At 39.9% G+C, this 26,358-nt stretch overlaps 1 protein-coding gene across 1 annotated transcript in view; it reads left to right on the forward strand.

Annotated features, from left to right (window-relative positions):
- Nucleotides 1–26,358, forward strand: part of LOC118785020 (CUB and sushi domain-containing protein 3-like) — a 241,715-nt gene that overhangs the window by 81,426 nt on the left and 133,931 nt on the right. Inside the window, exons 6-10 of the mRNA XM_036539546.1 lie at nucleotides 3,362–3,474; nucleotides 11,066–11,143; nucleotides 19,348–19,435; nucleotides 20,235–20,359; nucleotides 21,749–21,870. Of these exons, the coding sequence (XP_036395439.1) occupies nucleotides 3,362–3,474; nucleotides 11,066–11,143; nucleotides 19,348–19,435; nucleotides 20,235–20,359; nucleotides 21,749–21,870 (526 nt within the window). The remainder of the gene's footprint in view (nucleotides 1–3,361; nucleotides 3,475–11,065; nucleotides 11,144–19,347; nucleotides 19,436–20,234; nucleotides 20,360–21,748; nucleotides 21,871–26,358) is intronic.

Below are 26,358 nucleotides of genomic sequence, written 5' to 3' on the forward strand. Positions count from 1 at the left end.
TATTAAAATGACTCCTTTTCATTTAATGTGAATGACATACTGTCATAACTTAGAAACATTAGCCGGGTATATTTTGGACGAAATGTGAATTGGCAGCTTTCTTTGTTGGGCTCTTTTATCAGTAGATTTCCTTCCTCTCCTTCAGGCTTGAAGAAGTTAAATATTAGAATTGTGTGGCGAATGCTTGAATAGCTTGCTGATGAATTGGCAGTGCTGCTGCTACACAGCTCTCTGAAGCCTTGCCACCGTTGCTTCTTATTGTCATCATCAATTCACTTGTGATTCAATTCATTCGAGTTATAGCCAAGACCTTGAGGCACTTTCAGAATGCAGGCAGGGAGGAAATGCATTCTGATTGGCTGAGTGACTGAGGGCTTTTTTGTATGCCTTCCATACTTGCGTCATTTACATCTCAGCAAATGATACAGAGGCCTGGAAAGGCCAAATGGTGCAAATGGCATATGAAATCGATCACCCCCCTGAATCCCATAGGACATTTGTTGACTTGGCTGTCAGTTGACTGACAATCAAGGCAGCAGAATGTTGTACTGGTTATGAAACTGAGCTTGTTGTCCAGAAGGTTTCAGGATCCCGTCTTGTCGGCTACTGCTGTTCTACCCTGTTGCAGTGCACTTAACCTTAATTACTTCAGTAAATGGCCAGCTGTAGTGTTGGTAATTGTTACAATTTGCCCTTGACAAGGACATCTGTTAATGAAATAAAAAATATATATTAATCAGTGTGCTGCATTTCTAAGTACAGTCTGTGGATCAGCCCTGGGTCAAATTGTACTTCATTGTTTTTATTTGTAATTTAAATGTTAAGATGTGTTTGAGGGGTTTTAACATAGCTGAATAAATTATTTTGTATTTGAAAAATTTAAATACTGTGTCAAAAACCTTTTTTTTTCCAAATATGTTTCAGATACTTTGCAACTTCCTTTTTACATTTTTTCATCAAATACTTTTGAAAAATACATCAATTATCTTCAAAGGCCTCAAATCTAGTTTCAGAGTTAGCCTCAAGACATGTATTTTTTTATTTACAGGTTACACATAGAACTTATTTCCAAACAGTGTGAAGCTGAGGGGGCAGTTTCACCCGTAACTAGGTTCAGGCTAATTTGCTGTCATGGTGGGGTGTCGGTCAGGACACAGGAGTCAGGTTCCGGGTTCAGTTGTTTATTGGGGATTTGGAATGGGTGGATGTGAGGGTTTGTGTTGTATGTGTGTGGTTTCCTGCAAGGAGTAAGCAGGGAGAATAAATCAGGACTGATGGTTACATTGAATGTGCAATATACAAACAGACATTCAAGCAGTGTTGCAAAGTACATTGCACCGGGATAACATGTATGGGACATACAGGCTTTGACTGCATTAATGGGTATGGAAACATTTATACATCAAGGACACACTATCTTAATTAACATGCACACACACCCTTCTCTCTCTACAGGCAATTGTATTACAACCAGTTGAACTTAGGCATACTACTTACTTTGGCACAGACGCACACAACAACAGCACAATGCTTGGTCCCCAAAGGCTTGGTCTCCCCAGTTCTTCACCTCCCAGGTATTGTTGCAGTACTGAGGTGGGGGAGGTCACCACCACCTTTATATTGTCCCGTATCCTTGGCCCTATTGAGGCCCTGATTGGTGGCCGAAGGATACGGGCAGGTCCGAGGGCAAATGGTAACCTGGATGCCGTCCTTGAGGGTGCGCCTGTGCCTCAGGTTACCTGTGGGGTCCTGCTGATAAGGGGAGCAGCAGGACCGGTTTGGGCAGGTTTCAACTGAATTGTAAACAAGTGCCTGTGAGAGATGGGGGTGGTGTGCAAACAAAGACAAAGACAGAAATAGAAACATGTGGCCCTTTTCTACATAGTGTGTATATACTTTATATGTGTGTGTATGTGTGTGTGTGGTTACTGTCACACACACAACTGCACAGCTGCAAGTGTTGCTATCTGTGCGAGTGTGGTTGTCGTAGTCACACCATATGCAACAGATCCACACCAAAGGCTATTCCATCAATTTTTCATATCACCGTACATGTATTAATCATTAATCGTTCTGTCCTGGATGTACCACAGATTCGTACTGAGAGTGCTTTGTGATGTAGTTGTTAAAGCAAACTGAGGTTACTGTATAACCAAAAGTTTGCAGGTTCAGATCACAAGTGGAGCACTGCCACTGTATCCTTGCAAAAGATAAATAATTGAAATACTTCAGAAAATACACAGCAGTATATGCATTAAAGACGTTATGTAAGCTGTGATGGTTGACCAGGAGGATGTCTGCTGTGCAAATAAACTATGAAATATAATGTACAGGTAAAGGCTCTTTAAAGTAACATACTTTCAGCTAAACATGAATATAGTGGTCTTTATGAATATCGTCCCTCTTCTCTTCAGTGTTTCCCATCTCTGAGGTCTTTCTCTTTTGGGGGGAGATCAGAGAACAGGCATCCACTTAATTCTAATGTATTCATTTATTTTTTCTTTAGATGCTACAGCAAACTCCTGGTTCAAATGAGGCTAGTGCAATCTGTACATATTAAACCTGTCCTTTTTGATGCAGTTGAATGAATTGGGGTGGGGGATGTCATTCAATCTCATTGCTATGGTGCCTCATCCTAAACTTTGAAGAACAAATATAAGAACGCATTGCAATTATTTTTTTGAGTCTCATACAGTCTGATCCATTTTTCATTGTGACTTTCCTACTTTCTCAAAGACGTGCTTATGTGAGGGGCAAGTGCCCAAAAGCATTTGTCCTGGATCAGTTTAAATTTATTTATTTTTGTAATTCGGGTTATGATTAGGGCTGTGTTATCTTAATCTGGATCAATGCCTGTGGCTACTGTCTGTAGCAACCACCTAGGTGATGAATGGCTGGTGTTTTGCACTAGATCACTCACCACACATCAGTTGAGATGGTGAGGGAGTGATTTATTCAGTAAATCAAACTGAAGGCTAATTAGCTGTTCCAATTGAGAGAGCCAGATTGAGAATTTGGCCAGGATATTGGGGGATCCACCCATCTCTTTGAGAAGAGTTCCAGGAAGTCTGTACCGCAGTTTACCCTTTATCTCTTAAAGACTGCCAAGCAGGGCTCAATTTTTATTGAGCTGAAAATTAAAGTATATCTTATAAGTACTCTCGCACCTTTATGTCTGATACATTTATAACTGATTTTATGAGCAATTTTTTTTTTTTTTAGGTTTCCAGTCCTGTTTCTCTGTGAACCAATTCAGCATCAAGAATCAACATCAAGACACTTTCATATTGCGGGTTTTGCAGACTTAAGATCATTTAACGAGCTCACTTTTCTTTTATTGTTTCTTTCTTTTCAATGGCAGGCTGTCTGGGATGAATATACCTGCACCTATTGTCAGCAGTAAGAACTGGCTGAGGCTACACTTTGTGACGGACAGCAATCATCGATACAGAGGCTTCAGTGCTCAATATCAAGGTAATTCAGTTTCAGTTGATATAACATTCTCAAAAGACAAGAAGTACAACTTTAAGGGTAACATTCAATTCAAATATCTACAGAATCCTCTTTAGTGTATTGTGTCAGATGTGTAACTATGTAGAGGTACAGCGTAGGTGTTTGAGCCAAGGTGGATTAAGTCATTGGTTGGCTAACTTTCAAGATTAATCTTAAAGGTCAGGCTTTCCCAGTTTCATAATAACAGGTAAGATTCACATCCATGGCAAAAATACTCTGCCACATTAAATTTTATTTACATACACTGTGCATGAATCTCTCTGCTTTAATTCTGTTTTATGTAAAAATTGTAACTTCAATGAAAGATATGAAGGGTAAACTCTTTCTTATTAGAGGTCATGTAATGTCACATATGTAATTATGTTATCACTGCCAATGTCAAAAATATCATTCATAATAAAATTGTTACAGTGCTTTAACAGATTCAGTATTCAAGTAATAATAGCATAATTAAGATTATGCGTTTTTGTCAACCACATTGTGTAACTGTAAATCAGTTGAAATCTACTACATGTAGCTAATGTCTGCAGCTTAACTCATAAATTAATTGACTGTACTTAACTGTGTTAAATAACTGTGATATTGTGTTAAAATGGATTAAAATAGAGAGAAAAAGCAGTTTTGTATGACTTTACAATTTTGGGTATATTCCCCTTCAACCCTTTGATTAAAGTGATATGTAACTTTTCCCATAACATGTTTGTGCATAAATATTAGAATGTGCACATGAATGCCAATACATTGAGAGATAATTTTGCCTAAATTTGAAAATTCTGTTGATATGATTCTTACCTTGTGTTAACCATTTAAACACATGCCAGTTACAACAGAGTTGTCACCACGTGAAACTGATTTTGTACTTGCAAAACTCAAAGGCTTTTCAATGAAGTGATTCTCACTTTTCATTCACAATTTTCATTTCAAACAGCCTTGAAAGATTTTGAAGGTATCTGTGCAGTCCAAGCCCATGGCTGTGCAGTAGTACTTGTGATGTTACAAAGTCACTGTAGCACACGGTCACAACTGGCAGCAGTATGGCATAGTGGTAAGCAGCAGGGTTCCATTTTGCTGCTGTACTTTTGGACAAGGTATTTAACCCAGAACTGCCTCAGTCCAGGTTCAGCCGTATAAATGGATGACAAGTAAAAAACTATAACCTATGTAGGTTACTATGGATAAGAGTGTCTGCTAAATGACAAAAATGTGATGTGATTGTGGCATAACTGATGAATTTATGAGGTTGCAAGTCTCTCATGTTGCAATGAGTGAAACTGGGAATTTGCTTGTCTGTTCTTATGAAGTCTGCTTCAGTCTTAGACAGTAAGCAGAACTACACTATATGGCCAAAAGTATGTGGACACCTGACCATCACACTTATATGAGCTTATTGGACATCCTATTCCAAAACCATAGGCATTAACCCTCTGGAGTCTGAGGGTATTTTCAGACACTTTGATGATTTTGGCATGCTCCGATATTGTTGTCAGTTTGAATAAATATATGAAGTATTTTCAAAGTCCCATGACTTTTTTGTATTCAGCACAAGTTCAACTACAATAATTTGTAAGAAGTATGTATTTCATGATTGCACTTTTTTAAAAAATAAATGGTAAATTAACCTTTTGTAAAAAGTAGTTTTAGAACTGTGCTGGAATGTGTGAAAAAACATTACCTTACCCATTGTGACAAACCATTTTGATCACTTGAGGTGATTGTGTTAAGTCTTAGGTATGTATCAAGCACAAACACTTTCATCTGCTCCATTGATATAGACAATTAAATGGCCATCTAAAAATGTATGTCTCTATTGTTTTGGGATCAAGAGTTGACAGTGGGAGGGGTAATGGCTTTTTACACTGAATATGCAAAAAGGGCCATTCACAGGTCAACCCAGGTAAATGCCATAGGGGAGAGCCAGGACGAAAGTAACACTTTTCAGATAAACGTCATTTTAAAAGATAACGTTACAGACAGAAACTAATTTTCGTTGTGATCAATAACTCACATGTGTGTTCTATCAATACCTGGTGCTATTTTGTACAAATGTGGAACGATTTCTTTATAATTTGACTTTGAACAGAAGTTGCACATTGTTACTTTTGACCTTGTCAGTCGGGATGGAAGTGACACACGGGTGGGTCAAAAGTAACACAACAGTATAAACTTGAATTGTTTATATTATTCTTGTTTTTATTAAAAATGTCTGACAGTGTCCTTGTTAATATGTAATTGCGAACATATTTTGTCCTTTATCTTAATGAAAAATATTAAATTTCATTCTTAGAACATAGGGCCTATCAATCAATGCTGTAGTGGGCGGCAGTGTAGCATAGTGGTTAAGGAGCAGGAAGGTTCAATCCCCGCTGGGACACTGCTGCTGTACCCTTGGGCAAGGTACTTAACCCACAGTTGCCTCAGTAAATATCCAGCTGTATAAATGGATAACATTGTATCTTCACTATTCAAATGACAGTGTTTATATGGTGAATTATCACTCAAAAAGCCCAAGAGTTATAACTACACAGCACCTTGGCGAATTTCAATAAATGTTAGCTCATACAAGACACAGCAAATTTCAGCTAACGTTTGCCTACCCAACACACAAATCTCTGAGTGTGATAGTGAGAAATGTTTACACTTACACAAAATGCAAAGCTTGTCTCCAAATGAATTATGCTTGAACCTGCATTTTACCTGGCATTTTATCTTGTTCATCATGGGTGTTCTCCAGCACGACTTAGCTCCTCCCGCATTACCGAAACAAATCGGCAAGTCATTAACATGTGAATTGAGTTGCAAATAGGGGGGGTTGGGTTTGCGCTGTCTTGACGGAACTTTGTCTGTGGAATGTGCATAGCTGTATATTTCACTTATTTTAGATACTTTTCAAGCAATTATTTGTTTTTTCATTAGATTTATTTAAAAGAAAACACTTTGAGGTTTCTGTCAATGCTAATATGATGCTTATACTCCAACGCAGTATGAAGCATTTCATTTATGTTCAAGATGAAACTGGGGGGAAAAAAATCTGCATCGCCGACGATGCAGCGGACTCCAGAGGGTTAATATGGAGTTGCCCCCCCCCCCCCCCCTTCCTTTGCATCTATAACATCCTCCACTCTTCTGGGAAGGCTTTCCACAAGATTTTGGAGTGTGTCTGTAGCAATTTGTGCCCATTCAGCCCAAAGAGCATTTGTGAGGTCAGGCACTGATGTTGGACGAGAAGGCCTGGCTCGCAATCGGCATTCTAATTCGTCCCAAAGGTGTTCAGTGGGGTTGAGGGTCAGGGCTCTGTGCAGGCCACTGGAGTTCCTCTGCACCAAACTCGTCAAACCATGTCTTTATGGATGTTCTTTGTGCACAGGGGCACAGTCATGCTGGAACAGGAAAGGGCCTTCCCCAAACTGTTGCAACAAAGTTGGAAGCATACAATTGTCTGAAATGTTTTTGTATGCTGTAGCATTAATGTTGCCCTTCACTGGAACTAAGGGGCCTAGCCCAAACCATGAAAAAACAGCCCCAGACCATTATTGCTCCTCCACCAAACTTTACAGTAGGCACTGTGCATTCTGGTAGGTAGCGCTGTCTTGTCATCCGCCAAACCCAGATTTGTCCATGAGACTGCCAGACAGTGAAGCGTGATTATCACTCCAGGGAACACGTTTCCACTGCTCCAGAGCCCAGTGGTGGCGTGCTTTGCACCACTCCAGCTGTCGCTTAGTATTGCACATAGTGATGTTGGGCTTGTGTGCAGCTGCTCAACCATGGAAACCCAGTTGATGAAGCTCCCGACGCACAGTTCTTGTGCTGATGTTGCAGCCAGAGACAGTTTGGAACTCTGTAGTGAGTGATTCAACAGAGGATAGGCGGTTTTTACATGCTACACGCTTCAGCGTTCGGCGGCCCCACTCTGTATGTTTGCGTGGTCTACCGCTTCGTGGCTGAGCTGTTGTTGCTCCTAGATGCTACCACTTGACAATAATAGCACTTACAGTTGACCAGGGCAGATCTAGCAGGGCAGAAAGTTTGGCAAACTGACTTGTGGCAAAGATGGCATCCTATGACAGTGCCACGTTTAAAGTCACTGAGCTCTCCAGTAAGACCCATTCTACTTCCAAGGTTTGTCTATGGAGATTGCATGGCTATGTGCTTGATTTTATGTATCTGTTAACAATCGGTGTGGCTGAAATACCTGAACTCAATAATTAGGAGGGGTGTCCACATATTTTTGGCCATATAGCGTATGTATATTACCATTTTGTTGTGTGAAACACAGACGTTTTTATTCTGTTCAAAGCTAACACTGAAGAATAGACCATAAAATGAAAACATTAGAGTGAACCAGCAGGTACTGGCCAAAATTGAACTGTGATCACGCACACCACAGGAGATAATGTTACTACATCACTTAAAGGTCCATATTTCTCAGCAAGGTAATGAATGATCACAGCGTGCCTCTTGCAAGCTAACTGTCTTTGTGGGTAAGAACAATGCAATAGGAGATTAGAATCTGGAAGTATTGTCTTGTGAACCTCACAGCTTTTTATGTTATTCTTTAGATTATTTAGATTAGAATTGTAGGATCAGAATCAGTATCAGAATCACCTTTATTTGCGAGGCACAGTAAACGCACAAGCAATTTGCCTTGGTGGGATGTTGCCAGCGGTAACAGTATCACACACAATTCACAGTACTTCCTGTCACACACATATGTGGATTTACAGGACAACGTACATATTACAAGAGAGACAAAAAGGCAATAGACTATATGTAAGCTCTCTATTGACATATATGCAGTCAGTGTACAAGTTTACAATCAATGTACACTGTGTACAGTCAATCAGTACAGTTGATACAATATAGTGTGATCAGTGCAGTAAGTGAAAATCCAGTGAGAATCCGGTGGCTGGGCATGCCAGATATGCAATGTGTGCTGCACAGCGGCTCTCTTTCCCCTCCTCCCCTGATGCCAAATCCTGTTGTCTGGATGAGGAGTTTCTCCTGTAGTCGCAGAGTCATTGATCAATATATCCAGGGGTGAGCCCAGAAACTCCAGACAAAGCTCCTATGAATTAGGTCCACAACATGACTGCCTACAGAATTGAGTTTTCTGGCTGAAAGCAGCTCAACCTGGAACACATCAGAATATACATTGAAAACAGTGGAGAGTAGAAATAAGCCTGTATAACTTTCTGTTCTCATGGAATACATGCTGAAAGAATCCATTGCATGTTTGGAATATCAATACAGGGCACTGTGGATAAATAAACCGGAATTTGCAGAAGGGAGCCCAAAAACATATTTCCCTTGTGTCAGTAGACTATAATAAACTATATAACAATGCTTACCTGTGCAACTTATTTTGCGAAGTTGGTGTGGGAAACCCTACTTGGTCTACACAGACATGCTTTAAGTAAACTCTTGAAAGTAATAGAACTATCCAGACAAACAGTGGAGAGATTGTCACTAGCATCCCTGTATGCAAACGTCTGACCAATATTACATTCTGTTGTTTATAGTTAACTTTCTTTGAGTGCGAAATTATAGCTATGAGCATTGTGCCTGCTAAATCCCTTATTAACTTTTTTCATTTATTATTTATCAGCATGACTCATTCCCATTTCTGTATTTCATTATTAAAGTAAAATATCACTTACTCAGATTATGTGGAACTGAAAAAGTGTCTGAAGATATTATATATATATATATATATATATATATAGGTGTGTGCGTGTGCATTTTTTCCATGTGATTAAGTATTATTTTTAACTGACAGAAGGTGGTAGGAGTAGAGGAGTGACGGTTGGGGAGGGAACACAGTGGTAGAAGGAACATAGGAGCAGCCAAATGCCAGGCTGGCATTTTAAAATAGGATACAATGATTAGCCAATGGTTGATGCTTGCTTCTTGCCGCAGAATGTTTGTTTGATTATTTTAAATTTGAGGATTGAAGCAACAGTATAATACACTTGCGGATTCCATCAATGTCCAACCAGGGCCTTTTATGAAAACATTTTTTGTTAGAGAGATCATTTTGTTACCTTTCACCTTCCTAAGAATATTCATCTACCAACAATAAGGTGTAGTTTCACAACATGAATGGCATTACAGGGTAATGTTGTCACAACATAATTTCAAAGTCATCCACAAGAAAATGTATCAATCTATCATGGGGGAAATTTGTTTAACACTTGCAGTACAGACACTAGAAGACAACATTAAAACTGATAAAAGCATAAAAATCAAGTTTTAATAGCAATAGTACGTCACTGCATCAACCTGTTTTGGTGCATGACATTGTGCGAAGCTTGCCTGTAATTAGCACGCTGTCTGACAACTGTAATTATTAAACAATACTTAGAGTCAAAAAAACATTCAGTTGCCACAGTGAGGAAAGAGCACCTCAGTCAGGTGGAACATTTGGGTACAGTGGTGGAGCACAGGTGTCCACTGAAAGCGCTGCCTGTTCATTGTACAAATGAGGGGAGGCAGCCTGTTCTCATAGCCCTGTGCCCCTCAACAGCTATCTCAAAAGAGCCTGGAGACCTGCCAGCTGTGGAGTGAGTCTCTGTAATGAATTTGTTGATTTTGTGAACGCGTCCCTCTGTAACAATTCCTCCTCAGCACAGCAGCGCGTGGAATGCGACCCTAGCCTCATTTCTGTGACAGAGGGTTTACAGCATCTTACTACACGCTTTTAAGACTAAGGAAAAACAGGCTCGTCTGGGCTTTGCTGTACACTGACCGAGTAAAAGCGGTGCATCCCGCTTGCGTATCTGATAGCGACCCCGGGAGGTCACCTGATAAACCGGAGCATTTAGGCTGTGATGACAGCAGGAGTGCACTGAGCTCTTTTATTAAAGTTTTTCTTTTTTTTCCCCCCGTTATGTATTTTTACATCTATTTTTATCCCAGACAGTACGCACGGTTTTCGAAGGGAAAATGGTAAATCTCAAATGAAAATAAAAATGTTTTCAAGTTGATGATACTGTAGTCAGGACTGTGATTCATTTGACAGGGCTTCTGTCTGCCTGCCACACAGAAGCATGGGGGTTCAGCAAACACAGTCGAGGTGCAGACACCGCCCCACTGTCTGTTTTTTGTCTCAGCGCATCACCCGTAACGGGGCTCCATGCACCCGTTCTGTCACCACGGAGAGCCACGCTGCCATGTGGCGAGTTTCGCTGTCCTCTGTTTTAAGGAACTCCCGGCACTCACTGACCCTGGTTCAGACAATTCCATAATAGTCCTGGTGGACATGTGTTCTAAAACCCCAGTTACTTAAAGGCTGATGAAAGAACAGAGGCTGTTCAAACCTGGATGCATTTTTCCCATTTCAGTTTGTCTTTGTCGTAGCATATTCACTCCTTTATGGTTGATGTTTCTGATTTATTATTGTTATGATTATGATGACTGTGCTAATCCTTGTGATCGTGATAGCTGTGAAAGTGATGATTCTTGTTGTTACTGTAGTTTTTATTGTGTCTGTATTGCTATCTGTTGACTGTGGAGTTTGTTCACCTAATTGCTTGTTTCTTGTCTCCTCCAACAGTGAAAAGGTCAGTGGATTTTAAATCCAGAGGAGTGAAGCTATTTCCAGGCAAAGACAACAGCAACAAATTCCCTATACGTGAGTGTGCCTTTAGTTTTTGTGGTAGATGTGTGATCTGGTGTGTTGTTTGTCTTATCTGCTTGGTTGCCTTCAACATTAGTGGTCTTATTTCTACATGCAAGTAAAACTTCTCTGCACCTGTTAACACAGTTGGGATAAACAGATGGGCCTATATGAATATAAATGTGAAGGCTTTCTCTAGACAGTAACATCATTTCCATTTGGGTACATGTTTATAGCTGATACAACTGGAGTACATCTTTTGCAGATTGAATTGCAAGCTGCTAATTCCCTGCAGATAAGTCAGCCAAGTTATTCACACAATCAACAATCAATCAAAGGAAAACCTACTGGATGTGCATCACTGATACATGTCTGGATCCACATAGTCACCATCTTAATATCTCCATGTGCATACAGGCAAATAAAGACACTTCTGGGTTATACATACAACTCTGTGGCATGTACCTGCCAGAGTAGTTATTGTTTATCCCTTGAGTGATAAATGATGCATAAAATACCTTGGTCTTACTGTGAATAGAATCACTGAGGAAGAGATATATAATACAGCTTTGTTGAGCAATTTTTCATTCATTACATAACAGTAGTATGTGCACTATATTGCCTAACATCAGTAATTGATAATAACTCAGTTTTCCTGCGAGAGCTGCTGTCAGGAAGATGGCAGCAAGTCACCATTTGACCTATAGTTTAGAGAGAGAGAGAGGCATGTATGGCGGTTGCTAAAACTTACTCCAAGGTTAAACCCATGTACAATAACAGACTTGATTGTCTGTGCACTGGCTGACCAAGTGTTCTCTTCTGCTATTTCAGTAATCACCAGCACTGCACACCCAACAGTGAAATGGCTCAGTACCACAAAGCTGCTGAAAAAAACTATATTCTGTATTTTTATTAGTATTTTTAGAAGACTTTAATAACCAAATTACATTCCAAAAGGCTTTTTATTAATAATAGACTCAATCCATATTTTTAAATGACTCGTGCTGCAAGACACTATTTCTCTTACGCATATACATTCATGATTTTATTATGGAATTTATTATGGATTATTATGGATATGATCGTCTATGACTGTACTATAGCCATGTACCAGAAACTGAATATGAAATGATTCAGGATTAAATAAGCCTGTTCTCATCAGATCTACAGTATACAAACTTCCATGTGATATGCATGCAGATGATTAGCTTTTCAGACAGCCTTTTAGGCTCTGCAGTGTGATGTAGGGATAAGGTTCAAGGCTCATAACCCAAAGTTTGCTTGCTTGATTCCCAGGGTGAGCACTGCTGTTACACTCTTGGGCAAGCTAGTTAACCTAGGTTACCTTTGTAAATATTCCACTGTATAATAGAATAACGTGTAAAAATTGCAAAATTGTAAAGTAACTCTAATGCCTACATCATGGTGTTACTGTTTGGGACTGACCCAGCACACAATTGCTGACGCTCATTGCGCCGTTTGAAGTTGTCGAAGTCCGCGGTTTGAAAGTGTATCGTATTAGCTGCCCTATAGGCTGTAATTGTACAAATCTAATAGTACTATGTCCTCAAGCAGACGCTGCTCTCAGCTGAGAACTGTCTCATTGTGGAACTGTACACATCCTGTCCCCGTACTGTCGCTATACTTGCTGTATGCACTTTTGTAAGTCGCTTTGGATAAAAGCGTCTGCTAAATAAATAAATGTAAATGTAAATGTACAGTTGAAACGAGCGCTGCTTTCAGCCTATGTGTGTTCAGAGGCTGATCAAGAGTGCTGATGAGGAGGGTGGCCCTTAAGGTCTTTGCTCTTTTTGCACCAGCATTGATTACAACCAGATTTCCACCTTCCATTGAATTGGCCCAGTGGCCTGCCCACATGGCAGATCAGATTATATATGATTTATTTTCATCAAGGAGAACACCTCTAATCAGTAAGTGGTGTTAACGATTGCCACTGTGTTGGAGTCTCTAATGTCTAAATGTGCTTTGCAGTGAAATTGAGAGCATATCAGTTTCTCTGAAGAGAATGCTGATCCAGGACAAGCTTTCCCTGTCCAAATCCTTAACCATCATGAGCTATAAAACAAAAGTGGTCCTGGCTCAGCAGGGCTCAGTGGAACTTGCAAACACGATTAGCTACATTGTAAAATCATCACTTTGTATACCATCCTCTGCAAAGCAGACACTTAATACACTACTACTATAAGGTTTAACAGAATTTAATGTATGTATTTATTTGTAAATATTTATATTTATCAGTAATACACATTAAAATACATGCAACTGCTTTTGAAAGGTTGTGGAAATTAATTTTAATATTGTCATTTTAATGTTATTTTTTAATGGAAAAGCTGTGCAATTTAATGTGTGATCATTTATAATTCTCCTATTATGTCCAGATTGGTTATTTGTTTCCCTGTGGATATTGCTTATTTTATTATTTCTATGTATGGACAATTTCTGGTAATTAATAACTAACAATCAAATCTCCTATTAATCAGATTAAATCTGACAGAATCTAAAGTAGAATTCTAATAAAGTTTGCTTCCAGCACCAGAAACCAGTACTGCTGTATACAGCCCTGCTGAAATGCTGAAAAGGTCAGAAAACTTCCAAGCAGAGCAGTATTAGCAAGTGGGGCTGCCAACAGCCAATAAAAACAAAGTTCTGTTTGAACTGGGAGAGGCAGAGAAATCTTTGTCCTAGTGACACATTTACCGACAGCCTGTTTCTTAAGCAGTCAAGACTCATATGATGTGTTGGCGGCACAAACGGCAGTGTGCTCTTGTTCTCACGTTGAGCCTGTGTCGGAGTTGCGAGTGAGGTTCGGGCTCCGTGTCTCTCCTGTGTTGTGGCCTGCAGCTCCAGCACTATGTCAGCTCATTTTTCCGCTGTCAGACAGAATGGCAAACATCTCAGAGTTCAGGGCAAGACAAATCAGTCGCCCAGAGGCTTAAGCGGGGCGTCCGTTTCCTGCCTGTTTTCTTTGCTGACATTTAAGTCAGGTTTGATTGCCACTGAACAGCTTTTTCCAGTATTTGAAGGAGTTCTTGTTACATTCTCCCTGAAAACCTGTCAGCAAGTGTATCAAGATACATGTAATTAATGAAGCTGTGTTGAGGCAGCCTTTTAAAGAAAGTAAATAAATGGATAAATACAGATGTTCACATGAAAACAGACATATTATAGGCCTACATTCTGACTAAACTGTACACAGAAGGAATTACGGCACCACACTAACAGCTGGTTACTACATTCCATGGATTGCCACTACTGCTTTTATTAATCACATCTTTACCACATCTTTTATTCTATTGTAGTTGTGTTTGATGTGTGCTGGAAGTTGCTGTTGTGACACTCAGATTTCCCTCGGGTTTAATAAAGTATTTCTTATCTTACCTGTTGCTGCCTATTGTACATTGGAGAGTATCTCTTCATTATATGGTTTGAACTCTGCAGAGGAAACAGCAGATTACTAGAGACCCAACCTCATTCTTCCTCTCACTGTTTGTCAGTATGTGTGGCATCCGTACCTTAGAATATAGCTAGAATGCTAGAATAGCATTCCTTCTATACAAATTTACATCACTCTGTGTGATATAAATATATTAGAAAAAATTGCAGCTGTGGTGCCAGGTGAAATTTGTTATAAACATCTGGAAAATATCATGGCTTAACAAGTGTTTTAGTGAGCACGTTTTAGTCAAGCTGGTGTCACTTGCCATCTGACAGGCTTATAGTAGAAAAGGCAACCAATATAGAGCCAGTTTTTTTGCTTTTGAAAATTCATTTTCATTATATTTTATGAGTTTATTTCATTAAGAGATTAATGTGGTTCAAGCAAACCAAAATGGTGCTTGTTGGCGATCTGGCCATACTGTGGCCAGACTGGCTGTGCAAGCCCTCCAACAACGGTGTCACATGCTTTTCAGTATTAGTGTTAATGTGCAAGCTGCTGCTAAGAAATGGAATTGTTCAAACCACAAATAAACCTGTGCTGCATTTGGCTTTCAAGCTAGAACTTCTTTATTCATTAACTGAATATTAGCCGCAATGGAAGTTTTTCTGTAATACTCCTCATGACGGACTCAGGGATGTCAAACCACAGAAGTGCACAATATGTTCCGCAATAAGGGTGTAAAACATATCTTAGTGAACAGATGCCTCGTTGCCATGCTTCTGTTGCACGATGGTGGCCTGGAGACTAAGGAAAAGCTGTTTGCTCATCTGAGAGGTGGAGCATCGCTCTCAGGAAATTCCAACAATCCCTCTCCTGACACCTTCATAATTATTCAGCTTCTGCTTGCAGAAACAAGGTTTGTGGTTATTGAAAAGATCCTTGTACATTACACTCGCCAGATGTGACAGTTCATTTTCGACTCTGACTTTTATGATTATTTTTTTCCAAGTTTGCTCCGGCGTGTCCCTAAAACATAATGCACTGAGAAAAGGACATTAATTATGCAAAGAAGCCATGGCTGTTGTGCCCAGGTGTCTGTTGTACTTATTTATTTTTATTTTTTTGGACTTTGATTTAGTTAAATTTGGCCAGAGTATAAGACTCTGATTGAGTTTTAGTCTGAGGGATATCGGCGATGTGGGATTAAAAAGAGGAGCCAAGGCTGTGGCAGCTGTGTGCTCTGGGATGGTGATGTTATTGCTGATAAGTTTGAAGGAACACAACCCTTCAAAATTTTGTGTGCGTATTATTCCATGCCTTTTTAATGTTTACTTTTTCAGTATTGTACATACATCATTTCATTTAGATTATGCTTTTCATGTATAAATTCCAATTGATTCCCAAACCACTCATTTTACTGTCTGTATCATTAATAGAAAACCCCTCTTTACTCTTCAGTGAAACTGAGAATTAAAGCCTGACTTCTGCTTATGTTAAATTGAGAATCCTTTCTGGATGGTTTGATCCTTAAATAGTTTTACCTGGCTTTGCAGTGCCACAGCATATCTGGAACAGTAAGTGTGTGCCTTGAACCATGAAGGTATTTTATGTTTTTGCTATTGTTTTTACTATTCATTTTCAACCCATAAGGAAAGTAGTTGTACAGTGAAGCATTTAGCTTCACTAAAAGTAATTCATTGTTCTGTTGGACTGGAACAAGTCATCAACCTATAAAGCTGAATCTAAACCACTTCATGCTGGTCACAAGACAGATTTACACATAGGAGTCTTTAAATTTAATTTCTTTATGGCAGGACAAACACACATCTGACAGAACATTTTTGGAACACATAGCTTTTATAGAGTATATCTACAGATGTTAAAGAAAGATCAGTATTCACTTAACAGCTCAATTAAACCAAATGAACTGAGAGCTCAGCTAGAATGAAAACTGACATACGCTATGTACCCCCAGGACTAGGGCTGAGAAACACAGTTTCCGGAGCAAGTCTATGTATACTAGATTCTGTTCGAGCTGAGCTCTCAGTTGAAATCTCTTGTGAGTATCTGCTTTGAATCTGAGAGGAAATACATATTTCCTTGAAGGTGTGTGTGTGTTTGTGTGTGTGTGTGTGTGTGTGTGTGTGTGTGTGTGTGTGTGTGTGTGTGTGCGTGTGTGTGCTTGTGTGTGTTTTGTGTGATGAGAAGAGGGTAGTGTTAAGGATATTCCTCAGCATATCTGTTTTGAAATTAAGATTAATTGATCTAATGTTATAGGAAGTACTATCATACTTTACTGAATCTACCATCTTTTCCCCCAACTAGTGTCAGCTTCTGCACAGCTCTACAGTGAAAAGGGGGTACAGGTGAACACCTCCCCTGGTCTTAACCACATCTGCAGAGAAGCAGTTCACATGAGATACAAACAGAATAGTTTGCCACCACTCATACTCCTCTGTAATGATACATCTTAAAAGTTAGACTATGCCTTCTGAAATTACCTTCTGCAACAATAGTGATCGTTATGTTAATTGTAATGGTTGGAAGGCTGAATTTGTAAGTTTCAGGCTCAAATCCTTTTACCAAGGGTAATTACCATAATCAAATTGCTTCATTAAAATCTCCTTCTGTATAAATGTACAATATGTAAGCTATCTGAGGGCATCTGCCAAGAAGCAAAATATTATACTGTGGGAGAACTTGGATGCCTTCAAAGTCTCTGACCTTGGGGATTGAGGATTTTGGATGGTTAGTGGTTGTAGAATGCAGCAGCCCAATATTGAATCTTTTCTACCTCAAAACCTGACTCTATCATGTCGATCGATTCACCTCTGATATATAGTATTGGCTCCAAGTATTGACCTTGAATAAGTATAAGTTTAGCTGTTTTTTTATACATGAAGGATCAGGGGTGGAGAAGCTGATCCTGGATCAGTTGTTGGGAGGTGGGTATGGAGTAAATAAGAGATTGTGGTCTGGATCAGACCATTATGTGTAAACAAACCAAGCCAATCAAGACAGAATTGGAGGTTATGGGACCAGCACCAAGTACTGCGCCATCTGTAGGCTGGACAAGAGTTACTCAGCTTAATAAACTAGTGTATTAACTCATTATATCACATTACATTACATGTATTTATAAGATGCTCTTATACAGAGCGACTTCCAGCACAATAGAGCATAAGTATATCTATTCAATTTAAGTAGTGTCGGACCAGGCTCATAACACTCCCAGACCAGTGAGCATGAGCATAACACTATTCAAGCCCTACCTCAAGTTAACTTGTGTACTCTGACAAAAGCCAAGTATACTACAATACAACAGTCCCTAGAACACAAATTCATAATACATCATTATACTACACATAAACACAGACAAAGAACAATATAGTAGACTGACTTGTGGCTGTCACACTCTGTGGAGTTGTGAGAGCATGACGGCTCAATCTGCACTCCATAGCTGTCGCAGCTCCACAGGATAAACGGTTAGAGTTAGAGAGTTTTATTCCTTGTTTTAAGGTTGTGTCCTAAATACATGATGATAGCAGTGTGTAAAGTTTACTGTCTGGTGATTTATGGCATCAGCCAGCGTGCAGCATGAATAATGCAGAAAGCCGCATTGTGACCTGGTGCCCTGATGTGGCAACAGAAAAATGCCAAAAATAATTATCAGCATGCACTGAACTTTGTGTGTGTGTGTGTGTGTGTGTGTGTGTGCGTGTGTGTGCGTGTGTGTGTCTGGGTGTGGGTGTGGGTGTGTGTGTATCTGTCTGTCATACATTGTGATAGTGCTTTCCCAATCCATTAAAAAGTAATGGGCACCATCTGTGAAATAGCTGCTGGAATGAAAATATTCATGAATTCCTGGAAAAACAAATTCCTCAGTGTGATCTGTTGTGGCGCTTGATGCTGCTGCTGTAGGGCTGCTGTTTATTTGCTTTCTCCATTTTGCCGATATGTTATCTGCTTTTGCTTATTACCGTTTGATGAGAAAGTTTCAAACAAATCAAAGTAAAAAAAAAACAGGAAAGAAGAATTCCTTGTGTATGAAACACACTGGGTTACACGTATGAGGAGTAGAGGGGGACTTCAGTTCTTGGTGTTTGTGCGCTGTGACAGTGCTTGTATGAGAGTTCTTTGTGTTCTCTCCTTGCTTGGTGTGTGTGTGTGTGCGTGTGTGTGTGTGTTTGTGTGTGTGTCCCAGTTGAATAGATGTTCACTGTTTTTGTGATTTTATCTCACGCTTCCTCCCAGTCTGAATGTATGCACTGATTCCGTCAAGGCTGTGTGGTTTAATTAGTGCTTCGTTAAACACATTCCCACTAAATCTGTGGCAGGGAATGCTAATGTGTGTAATTCAAATGGGTTAATTCAGAAGGAAAATAAAATCTGACAAGGCATCCTCTGCCTCAGATGGACGGCGTGAGAGAGTGATTAATCTCTGTGTCATCGCAGTTTATGATTTTATATGCCGGTGATTTTTATCAAATCACATCAAATTTTACTCACAATGACTCTTTTCGCGATGAAATTGACATAGAGCAGAGAGCGCATAAGAAATTATGATAAGAGTAATAAAATATAATGGAAGAAATGATAACTAGACAACACAAAAGATAAAAGATAAATTGATAATATATATTTTCATGCTGTAACAGTCCAAACCTCTTCACGCTTAAGAGATGTGGATGATGGCAGGCACTGAGCATGAAACAATGAAAGTAGTTTAAATATTGGGATGTTAAACATCAACATTAAAAATAGAAATGAACCTTTTTCTCTATGATATACTGCAGCATGCTCTCCTCTGCCTTTACAGTGAATGATGGAGGTATAAAACAAGCATCAAATTCCTGTCCTGACCCAGGGGAGCCAGAGAATGGCAAGCGGATTGGGTCAAACTTCAGGTAAACAATACGAGGGGGTTTGGTGTTTTTGATGAGAAGGTGAGGATATCTGAACACCAAGATGGAGCTATCATGTGTTATCAGTGACTAATTGCAGTCTTTTACTATAAAGGAAAGTCTGTGGATTTCTTTGTATAAGTTGTTGATTGACAGCACCTAATCACTCAAACCATAATGGTGTTCACAGACCTCAAACCCCCCATTGCCATATCCAATATTGAGGTATTATATGGCTAACTCCTAAGCTCTGCATTTGATTCACAAGATCTCAAGAAATAAAAATACTGCTTAAATTCAGGTTTCAACTGTGTTTTGTTCACTGTTGTTGAAATTTGTCCAATGTATAATTTACTGAATTTAGTTTGTCAAAAGTTAGCATTTGATCAATATTTAATAAGTATATAATTACAAAGGAAATTATACTTGCAAGGGAAACAAGGAAATAATAAAACCTACTGTACAATCACAATCAAGTTTTTCTTTTTTTGTTTTACTTTTTCTGTGCTTCAAGGCTTATGTGATGCCAGGATGATAATAAACTTTTCATAAGTTTTCATAAGATAAATGTTTTCCCTCTGAGGGAAAGGGTTCTATGCCACATGCCTGAGGGGAGAGCAGAAAATGTGACAGCGGAGCTCATAAATTACATTCATGATTGTAAAGCAGAAATGTTGCAGGAAACTCTTGAGTCCCCTGCCTTTGATGAATGACGCGATCAGCATTGCCTTCCTTCAGAGTGCTGGTGGATGTTTGAGCTCACAAGGTGTTCGGTTTGCTTCCTTTCCCTGGTGACGAATAGCATCGGCGCCACGGCCCAGTTCACCTGCGACGAGGACCACGTTCTCCAGGGCTCCAAGACCATCACGTGCCAGAGGGTGGCCGAGGTTTTTGCCGCTTGGAGCGACCACCGGCCTGCCTGCAAAGGTGATCGTTTCGCCTTACATTGCCCCTGAAGGCTGACAAGGGACAAAACTCACCAGAGGCATACTGATTTGTTGTTAAATGTCCATCATGATGCATACATTATATTGCTTGGTGATGTAGCATTACATTAATACATAACCTTAACTCATTTGCCAGTCCATCTCGCCACATCATCATTGTGGTGTGAGCAGGGCTCTGCAATGGCATATTGCAAAAAGCATGTAAGCAACACAGGCTGTTGAAATCAGGTGAACGGCACAAATTCACAGGTCATATCTCACACAGTACCTTTATCTGTATGGATAAGGGTAATCAGAGGAACAATCCATTTTAATTGTGACAAAAATGATGAGATGCCAGTTGCAGTTTATTTTTTTTTCTGGTTGGGCACAATTTCCTACCACAGAAAATGCACAGACACAGTTAGAACTTAAGAGAGCTTATTTAGCTGCCAAACTTATTTTGCATGACACAAGCATCAATCACCTGAGCACTGGTGTGTCTTACATCAAAGGGAGGGGGCTAAATTTTAGATGCCTCTACTTGGAAAATCCGAGTCACCATGGCAACAACAGGATGTGTTTCTGTGGATCAGGTGTATGACTGGTGTTACCTATCTTACATTCATTTATGTGAGATATGCAACGGCCCAAAGGTCTTAACCTCTAATTCCATATGGAGGCTGTGGGAAACTGATGAAAGCTTCTTTTTTTTTGTTTAACTGTAGCTGGCCAGATTGTTTCATTCCTGACATACTTGGATTTAGCAAACAATGGAATTGGTTTACTTGTGTGTAATTAGCGAACAACATGAAGTGGAGGTTTTTGGGGCATATTTATTGTATCTTATGTGCAGAGACTAGAAAGCAACTTTCAACTCTGATATGCTCCCTGTTAATTTAGCTCTCTTTGATTGTCATTCTAAATAAATCTGTTTCTGTGGTGAATTAACAAGTTTTAAGCTAACTGAATATAAAACAATATAAAAACAATCTGCAGCAATTTTCATCAATTAACCTTTACTTAAGAATATGCACAATTACTGTGCTTACAGTGGATGCCTCTCTTATATAACAGGTACATTTCAATTAATGCATTATAATTTAATTGTGTGTGCAATTAAATATGTGGAGATCAGAAGTGCTAACATACAGATTTATACGTTAAAATAGTTGTGCATGACAAAAAAATTATATTTACCTGGTCATCACATGCTCACAGAGTAATACAGGCAGTTCTAGCCATCCTCATGCATTGTATGAATTACATTTATTTAAAAAAAAAAACTGGTTTGTATTGACAGTCGGTTGCCACCAGCAAAATTCTGCCATTTAGATGAATGTCAGCCTCGGAACAGATACCATATTTTCTCTTGTATTGCTTCTTTCAGCAAAAACATGTGGATCTAACCTTCAAGGACCCTCTGGTACTTTCACCTCCCCCAATTTCCCCATTCAGTATGAGAGCAACTCCCAGTGCGTGTGGATAATTACTGCCAGCAACCCCAATAAGGTGGGTCATCCCCCTCATCTCCTACACCGACAGAACTGCCATGTTAGCGATGGGAGTGTGAGGTTTCATGAGTTCATAATTGTGGGTGGAGTTATCATATGCTGTCATTCACTGATTTGTCTCAGCCAATGAAGAGCTCTCTATAGTAAAGCATGATGATTGGTTCAGATCAGTCAGTCAGTACAATGTGAAGCTTCCCTGCTCCATCTCTACAGCTGTTCTTTCTTTCTCCATGACGTCAATAGCTGACCTGATACCCAGTACATATTATTCTGAATTTCCTGCCATGCATCAGGCATTGTAGTGAGTCTGGTGATAACCTTCCTTTAAATTGAGATAATGAATGTACAAAGGCAGAGAAATCCAAAGTAGTGGATGATTCAACCTCCCATTCGTTGGAGTGGGCATCTCTTCTTACATAATGGCCTAGAGGAAAACAAGCAATGCTCCTCCTCGTAATTAGGGCCAGTGCATGCACACTTGTTTCACTTGTTTCACCAGGTATGCAATGCTGGTTGAGCAAGGCAGGCCTGACACATAGCTGGTAAGCAGGGCTAATTATACATACATTAAGCCTTCAACACATTGCTCATTGTTAATGTAGTTAAAGGCATTTGGATCAGATTCATCCCCTGTGGAACAACTATTAATCTACCACACAGCAAAACTGAACCCATGAGACTGGGATGATGTCTCACTGCTTGCCTGTCTTATGATGCAACGCCATGTCTTCTCATTTAATTTATTTATTTTACAGTATGCATAAACAGATTCTTACATAATATAGAGCTGACATCTCTTCCTCACCCACAGAAACCATGCTGTATTCCTTCTCTTTCATGTTTCCTTTTCTTAGATGTGCTGATAGTGTTTGCCTCACTTGGCCCAAATTCAGCCCTCTGCGATTTCCTCATCCTCCCCTTGATAGCGTTAATCAACTCTCTTTTATTTAGTTGATCTATAGCCTGGATTATTTTTTTAAGTTTTGTTTTCAATTTTTGACATTGTGTGAATAGCAGGGATTTCTCAGGTTATGAAGGGATGACACGGTGTGACCTCTCTGATCATCCATTAGCTGCTGAGGTTTAGCTATTCAGCGCAGGTGGGGCTCCTGGGAGATGACGGGGGTTCAGCTCTTTAACCTGTCGTCTCAGCGGTCACGGAAGGCCAGTTCCTCTCCACCAGCCTTGGCGTGTCACACTGGGAGCGGACGCTCATTAGCATTCCGCCGACATCCTGTGTTTGTTTCTCTCCAGGGCCTGTCGCCGAGGCAGTGCCGCATGCGTCTGCTTTTTACACCACCTCTCTAAACCCCCCCACACCTCCCTGTGCCTTTGGCGCACATCCTAAAGTAGCTTTGAAATGTCCTTTAGCATCATTATCGTCAACCTGAAGTTGTTCGGCTTGCCATGGGCCTTTTTAAAAATGCTATTTATTTGTGTGTTACTGAGAAACCCTGTGTATTTATATGAGGGAGAAGGGGGGAAGAGATTGTTTTTCACAAGGAAGACCCACTCTGTGCTCCTTCTAGCTACCTAAGGAGATGTGGTTTCCTTTGACAGATACCTAGAATGCCCTCATGAAAAATTGAAACCTTGGGAAGGTGTTTAGTAGGATGTACCAAGCACTGTAAGGGTCATTGACCTGGTCTGTGCTTGGTGAATGCAACCAGACATTTCCACTGGCGCTCATTCTCAGATTTTGAATCAATTTCAAACTCTAGTTTGACACAGATTACCAATATGTACATATTCTAGGCTACAGATGATTTTTTCAGATAATGGCCTGAGGTGCCTTTAAAAGGGATGAAATTCAGGATTGTCAGTGCTGGGAGATTTAGTTTGACAATTACAGGGAGTGAGCTTCCAATTTCAGGTGAAGATAGTTCCTACATCTTGGTTTCAGGTAGCGTTTTGGGTTTCTGTGCTTGCTGTGCTTTCTTTTTGAGACTCGTCAGTGTGAGTGGGATGTCTTCCTCTGTTGCGATTAAACTTCCTCATGAGGGGAAGTGGCATGACATACAGATCCTGCACGGTTAGGAGACCACATGCCACACCACCGTGACAGCATTGTCACTCTGTTTGTGTCCTCTGAGGAAAATAGGGACTGCCAGCAGAGAGCCGAGGCGGATTGTGCTCATCCCTGCACTTTTTTTCCTTATTTTGCCCCTGCCTTTAATTTTATTAAGGGGGAGAAGGGAATAGCTCTCTAAGTCACTGCCAGCCAGGAATATCACTCATTTGCAGCCAAGCAGATAATTGATACCGGGCTTGCTGTTCGTGTGTCCCGAGGCGAAGACTTTAAACATTCAAATTAAACAAATTACACAAAAGTTTGTTCAACAAACCAAGTCATTCAGCTGATGTTGCAGACGTAATGGATTCCTATTCCTGCAGGACAGAATATTCTGTGGAAAGCCAACAGCAGCCAACATGGAATCATGAGCTATCATTACATTGCAGCCCAGTAAGAGTTACCTCCAGAGGAAGTATGGGTACAGAAACAGAAATAGAAACACAATAAAGCACAGCAGTGTATGGACATGACACAATTACTCCACATGACTGTGTGTTTGGGAAGAAAAGTCCAGACATTTCTAGCAGACGTCATATGGTGTCTTCATGAACTTTAATTTTGGGAATAACAAACTGCAATGAAACAAACTGAGATGGAAGAAAAGAGGCACAGTGAGACAATACACAGTCCGAGATGCAGGGAGATGAGATGCAGTGAAAAAAGATACATAGAAATAGACATGGTGAAATGAGATGTGTTGACGTGAGATGCAGTGAGATGATGGTCTGTGCTTTCGCAACAGACCATGTGCTCTTTTAAAGAGTAGTACGCTGAAGCTACCCTGCTGTGCTGAAGCAGCTCGGGTACCTAGTCAAGAGTAAAGCAGTGATGCCCCACTATTGCGCTAAGTGTGTGACCTTCTGGTAACAAGAACAGTCCCTGAACCACACTGCATTTCCAATATTAGTGTTATTGACGGTCTGTACGTATAAATCCAACCTGATTACGGCCACTGTGTAATGACTCATAAAAAGCAAGGTCCCCTGCCAGTATCCCAAGCACGCCTGGCACAGTGGACGAAATGAATCAGAACAAGCGCGCCCTGAACGACAGAGCCCGGGCACTAACAAAGCGAGGCCTCATTCGGCAAGCAAGCTTTGTGCAAAGAAAATGACAGATTGTGGCCATCAATTAGAGAAGCCGACAAATTTCTACATTCAGACAATGTTTTTCCCTTGACCTTTTCTGGTCCCGTTGTTCAGATGTCTACATGAAAGCTTTATGCCTGTCGTAACAATGCAGCTGCTTCAAGGAGCATTCGAGCAGGAGCGGCTCTGACTGAGGGGCCATTTAGTCTAAATCATACGTCCTTTACACTTTAAGAAATTCATGAAAGCTATTGTTATATTTCTTTATATTTCGTTGGTTCTTATATGATGGATTTGGTTAATTGAAGTGACCACCAAAGGTGTAATACAAAGGAAAAAAGAAAAAAAAACAGTTGCTTAAGTGTATCACAAGTTAAGATCACCGTACTTTGTTGGTAAATTGAAGTGCACTACATTGATTTTTCTAGCAGATGTCCTGGACTAGAGTTACTCAGATGGCTTACAATTTAACTCATTGTCCGTATTTTTAGTGGAAGTAATTTTGGGTTGCATACTTTGCTCAAAGGATCCAAAATCAGCGTCCCACCAGGGTGATGAACCAAAAATCATTGGGGTGCACGGCCTGCTCCTTAGCTGTAACATGCACTGGGAGAACTGGTATGACAAAAAATTGCATTATTTGTAGTATGAGAGTTTCATTTATTGACAAACAAATGCACAATTTTTATTCCAATATGTCACAAGTTCCATGACTGTTTTATATTGGTGTATATTTCAAAGTCCAATCTAGTGGCCATTCCATGTGACCTATAGGTGGTATGCTGTGAGTGTAATTTCCATAGGCCCCTACAACCCTGCCATGTTTTGTGATCAGTGTGTGATCACAAAACATGGCAGGGTTTTGTGTGTTCAGTTTTTGGTGAACCATCTGCATTTTAGAGCCATTTTCCAAAGTTAATTAATATAATAAATGAAATTTGCATTGTAATGAATAAATAAATATAAATTATAAATAAGCAATAGACTTCCGGCGTCTTGAGTGCTTGTCTCCTAAAATTCAGAACTAAAGCAACAGGGTGCCTAACAGCACAGGTGCTTGGCCTCTTAAAATCTGCAAAGGAGTATTTTTGAGCCTTCAGATCATAGCCCCATAATAACAACAATAGGAAGATGATTTTCATCATTGTTAGTCATTTTGTTGCAGCAGTTGTAACATTTTAATTGTAGTCATATAAGAGGTTTATAAAGAACATTTAAAGTCATTTAACTGGCACTACCAGCACCATTAATTCTCTCTAATGAAGAGACTCAATGTTGCTTTGGTCCTCTTGACAGTATGCTTCAAATCAATGTTTCTCACTGA

The sequence above is a fragment of the Megalops cyprinoides genome, chromosome 10 (assembly GCF_013368585.1).
Source record: "Megalops cyprinoides isolate fMegCyp1 chromosome 10, fMegCyp1.pri, whole genome shotgun sequence".
NCBI classification, from domain to species: Eukaryota; Metazoa; Chordata; class Actinopteri; order Elopiformes; family Megalopidae; genus Megalops; species Megalops cyprinoides.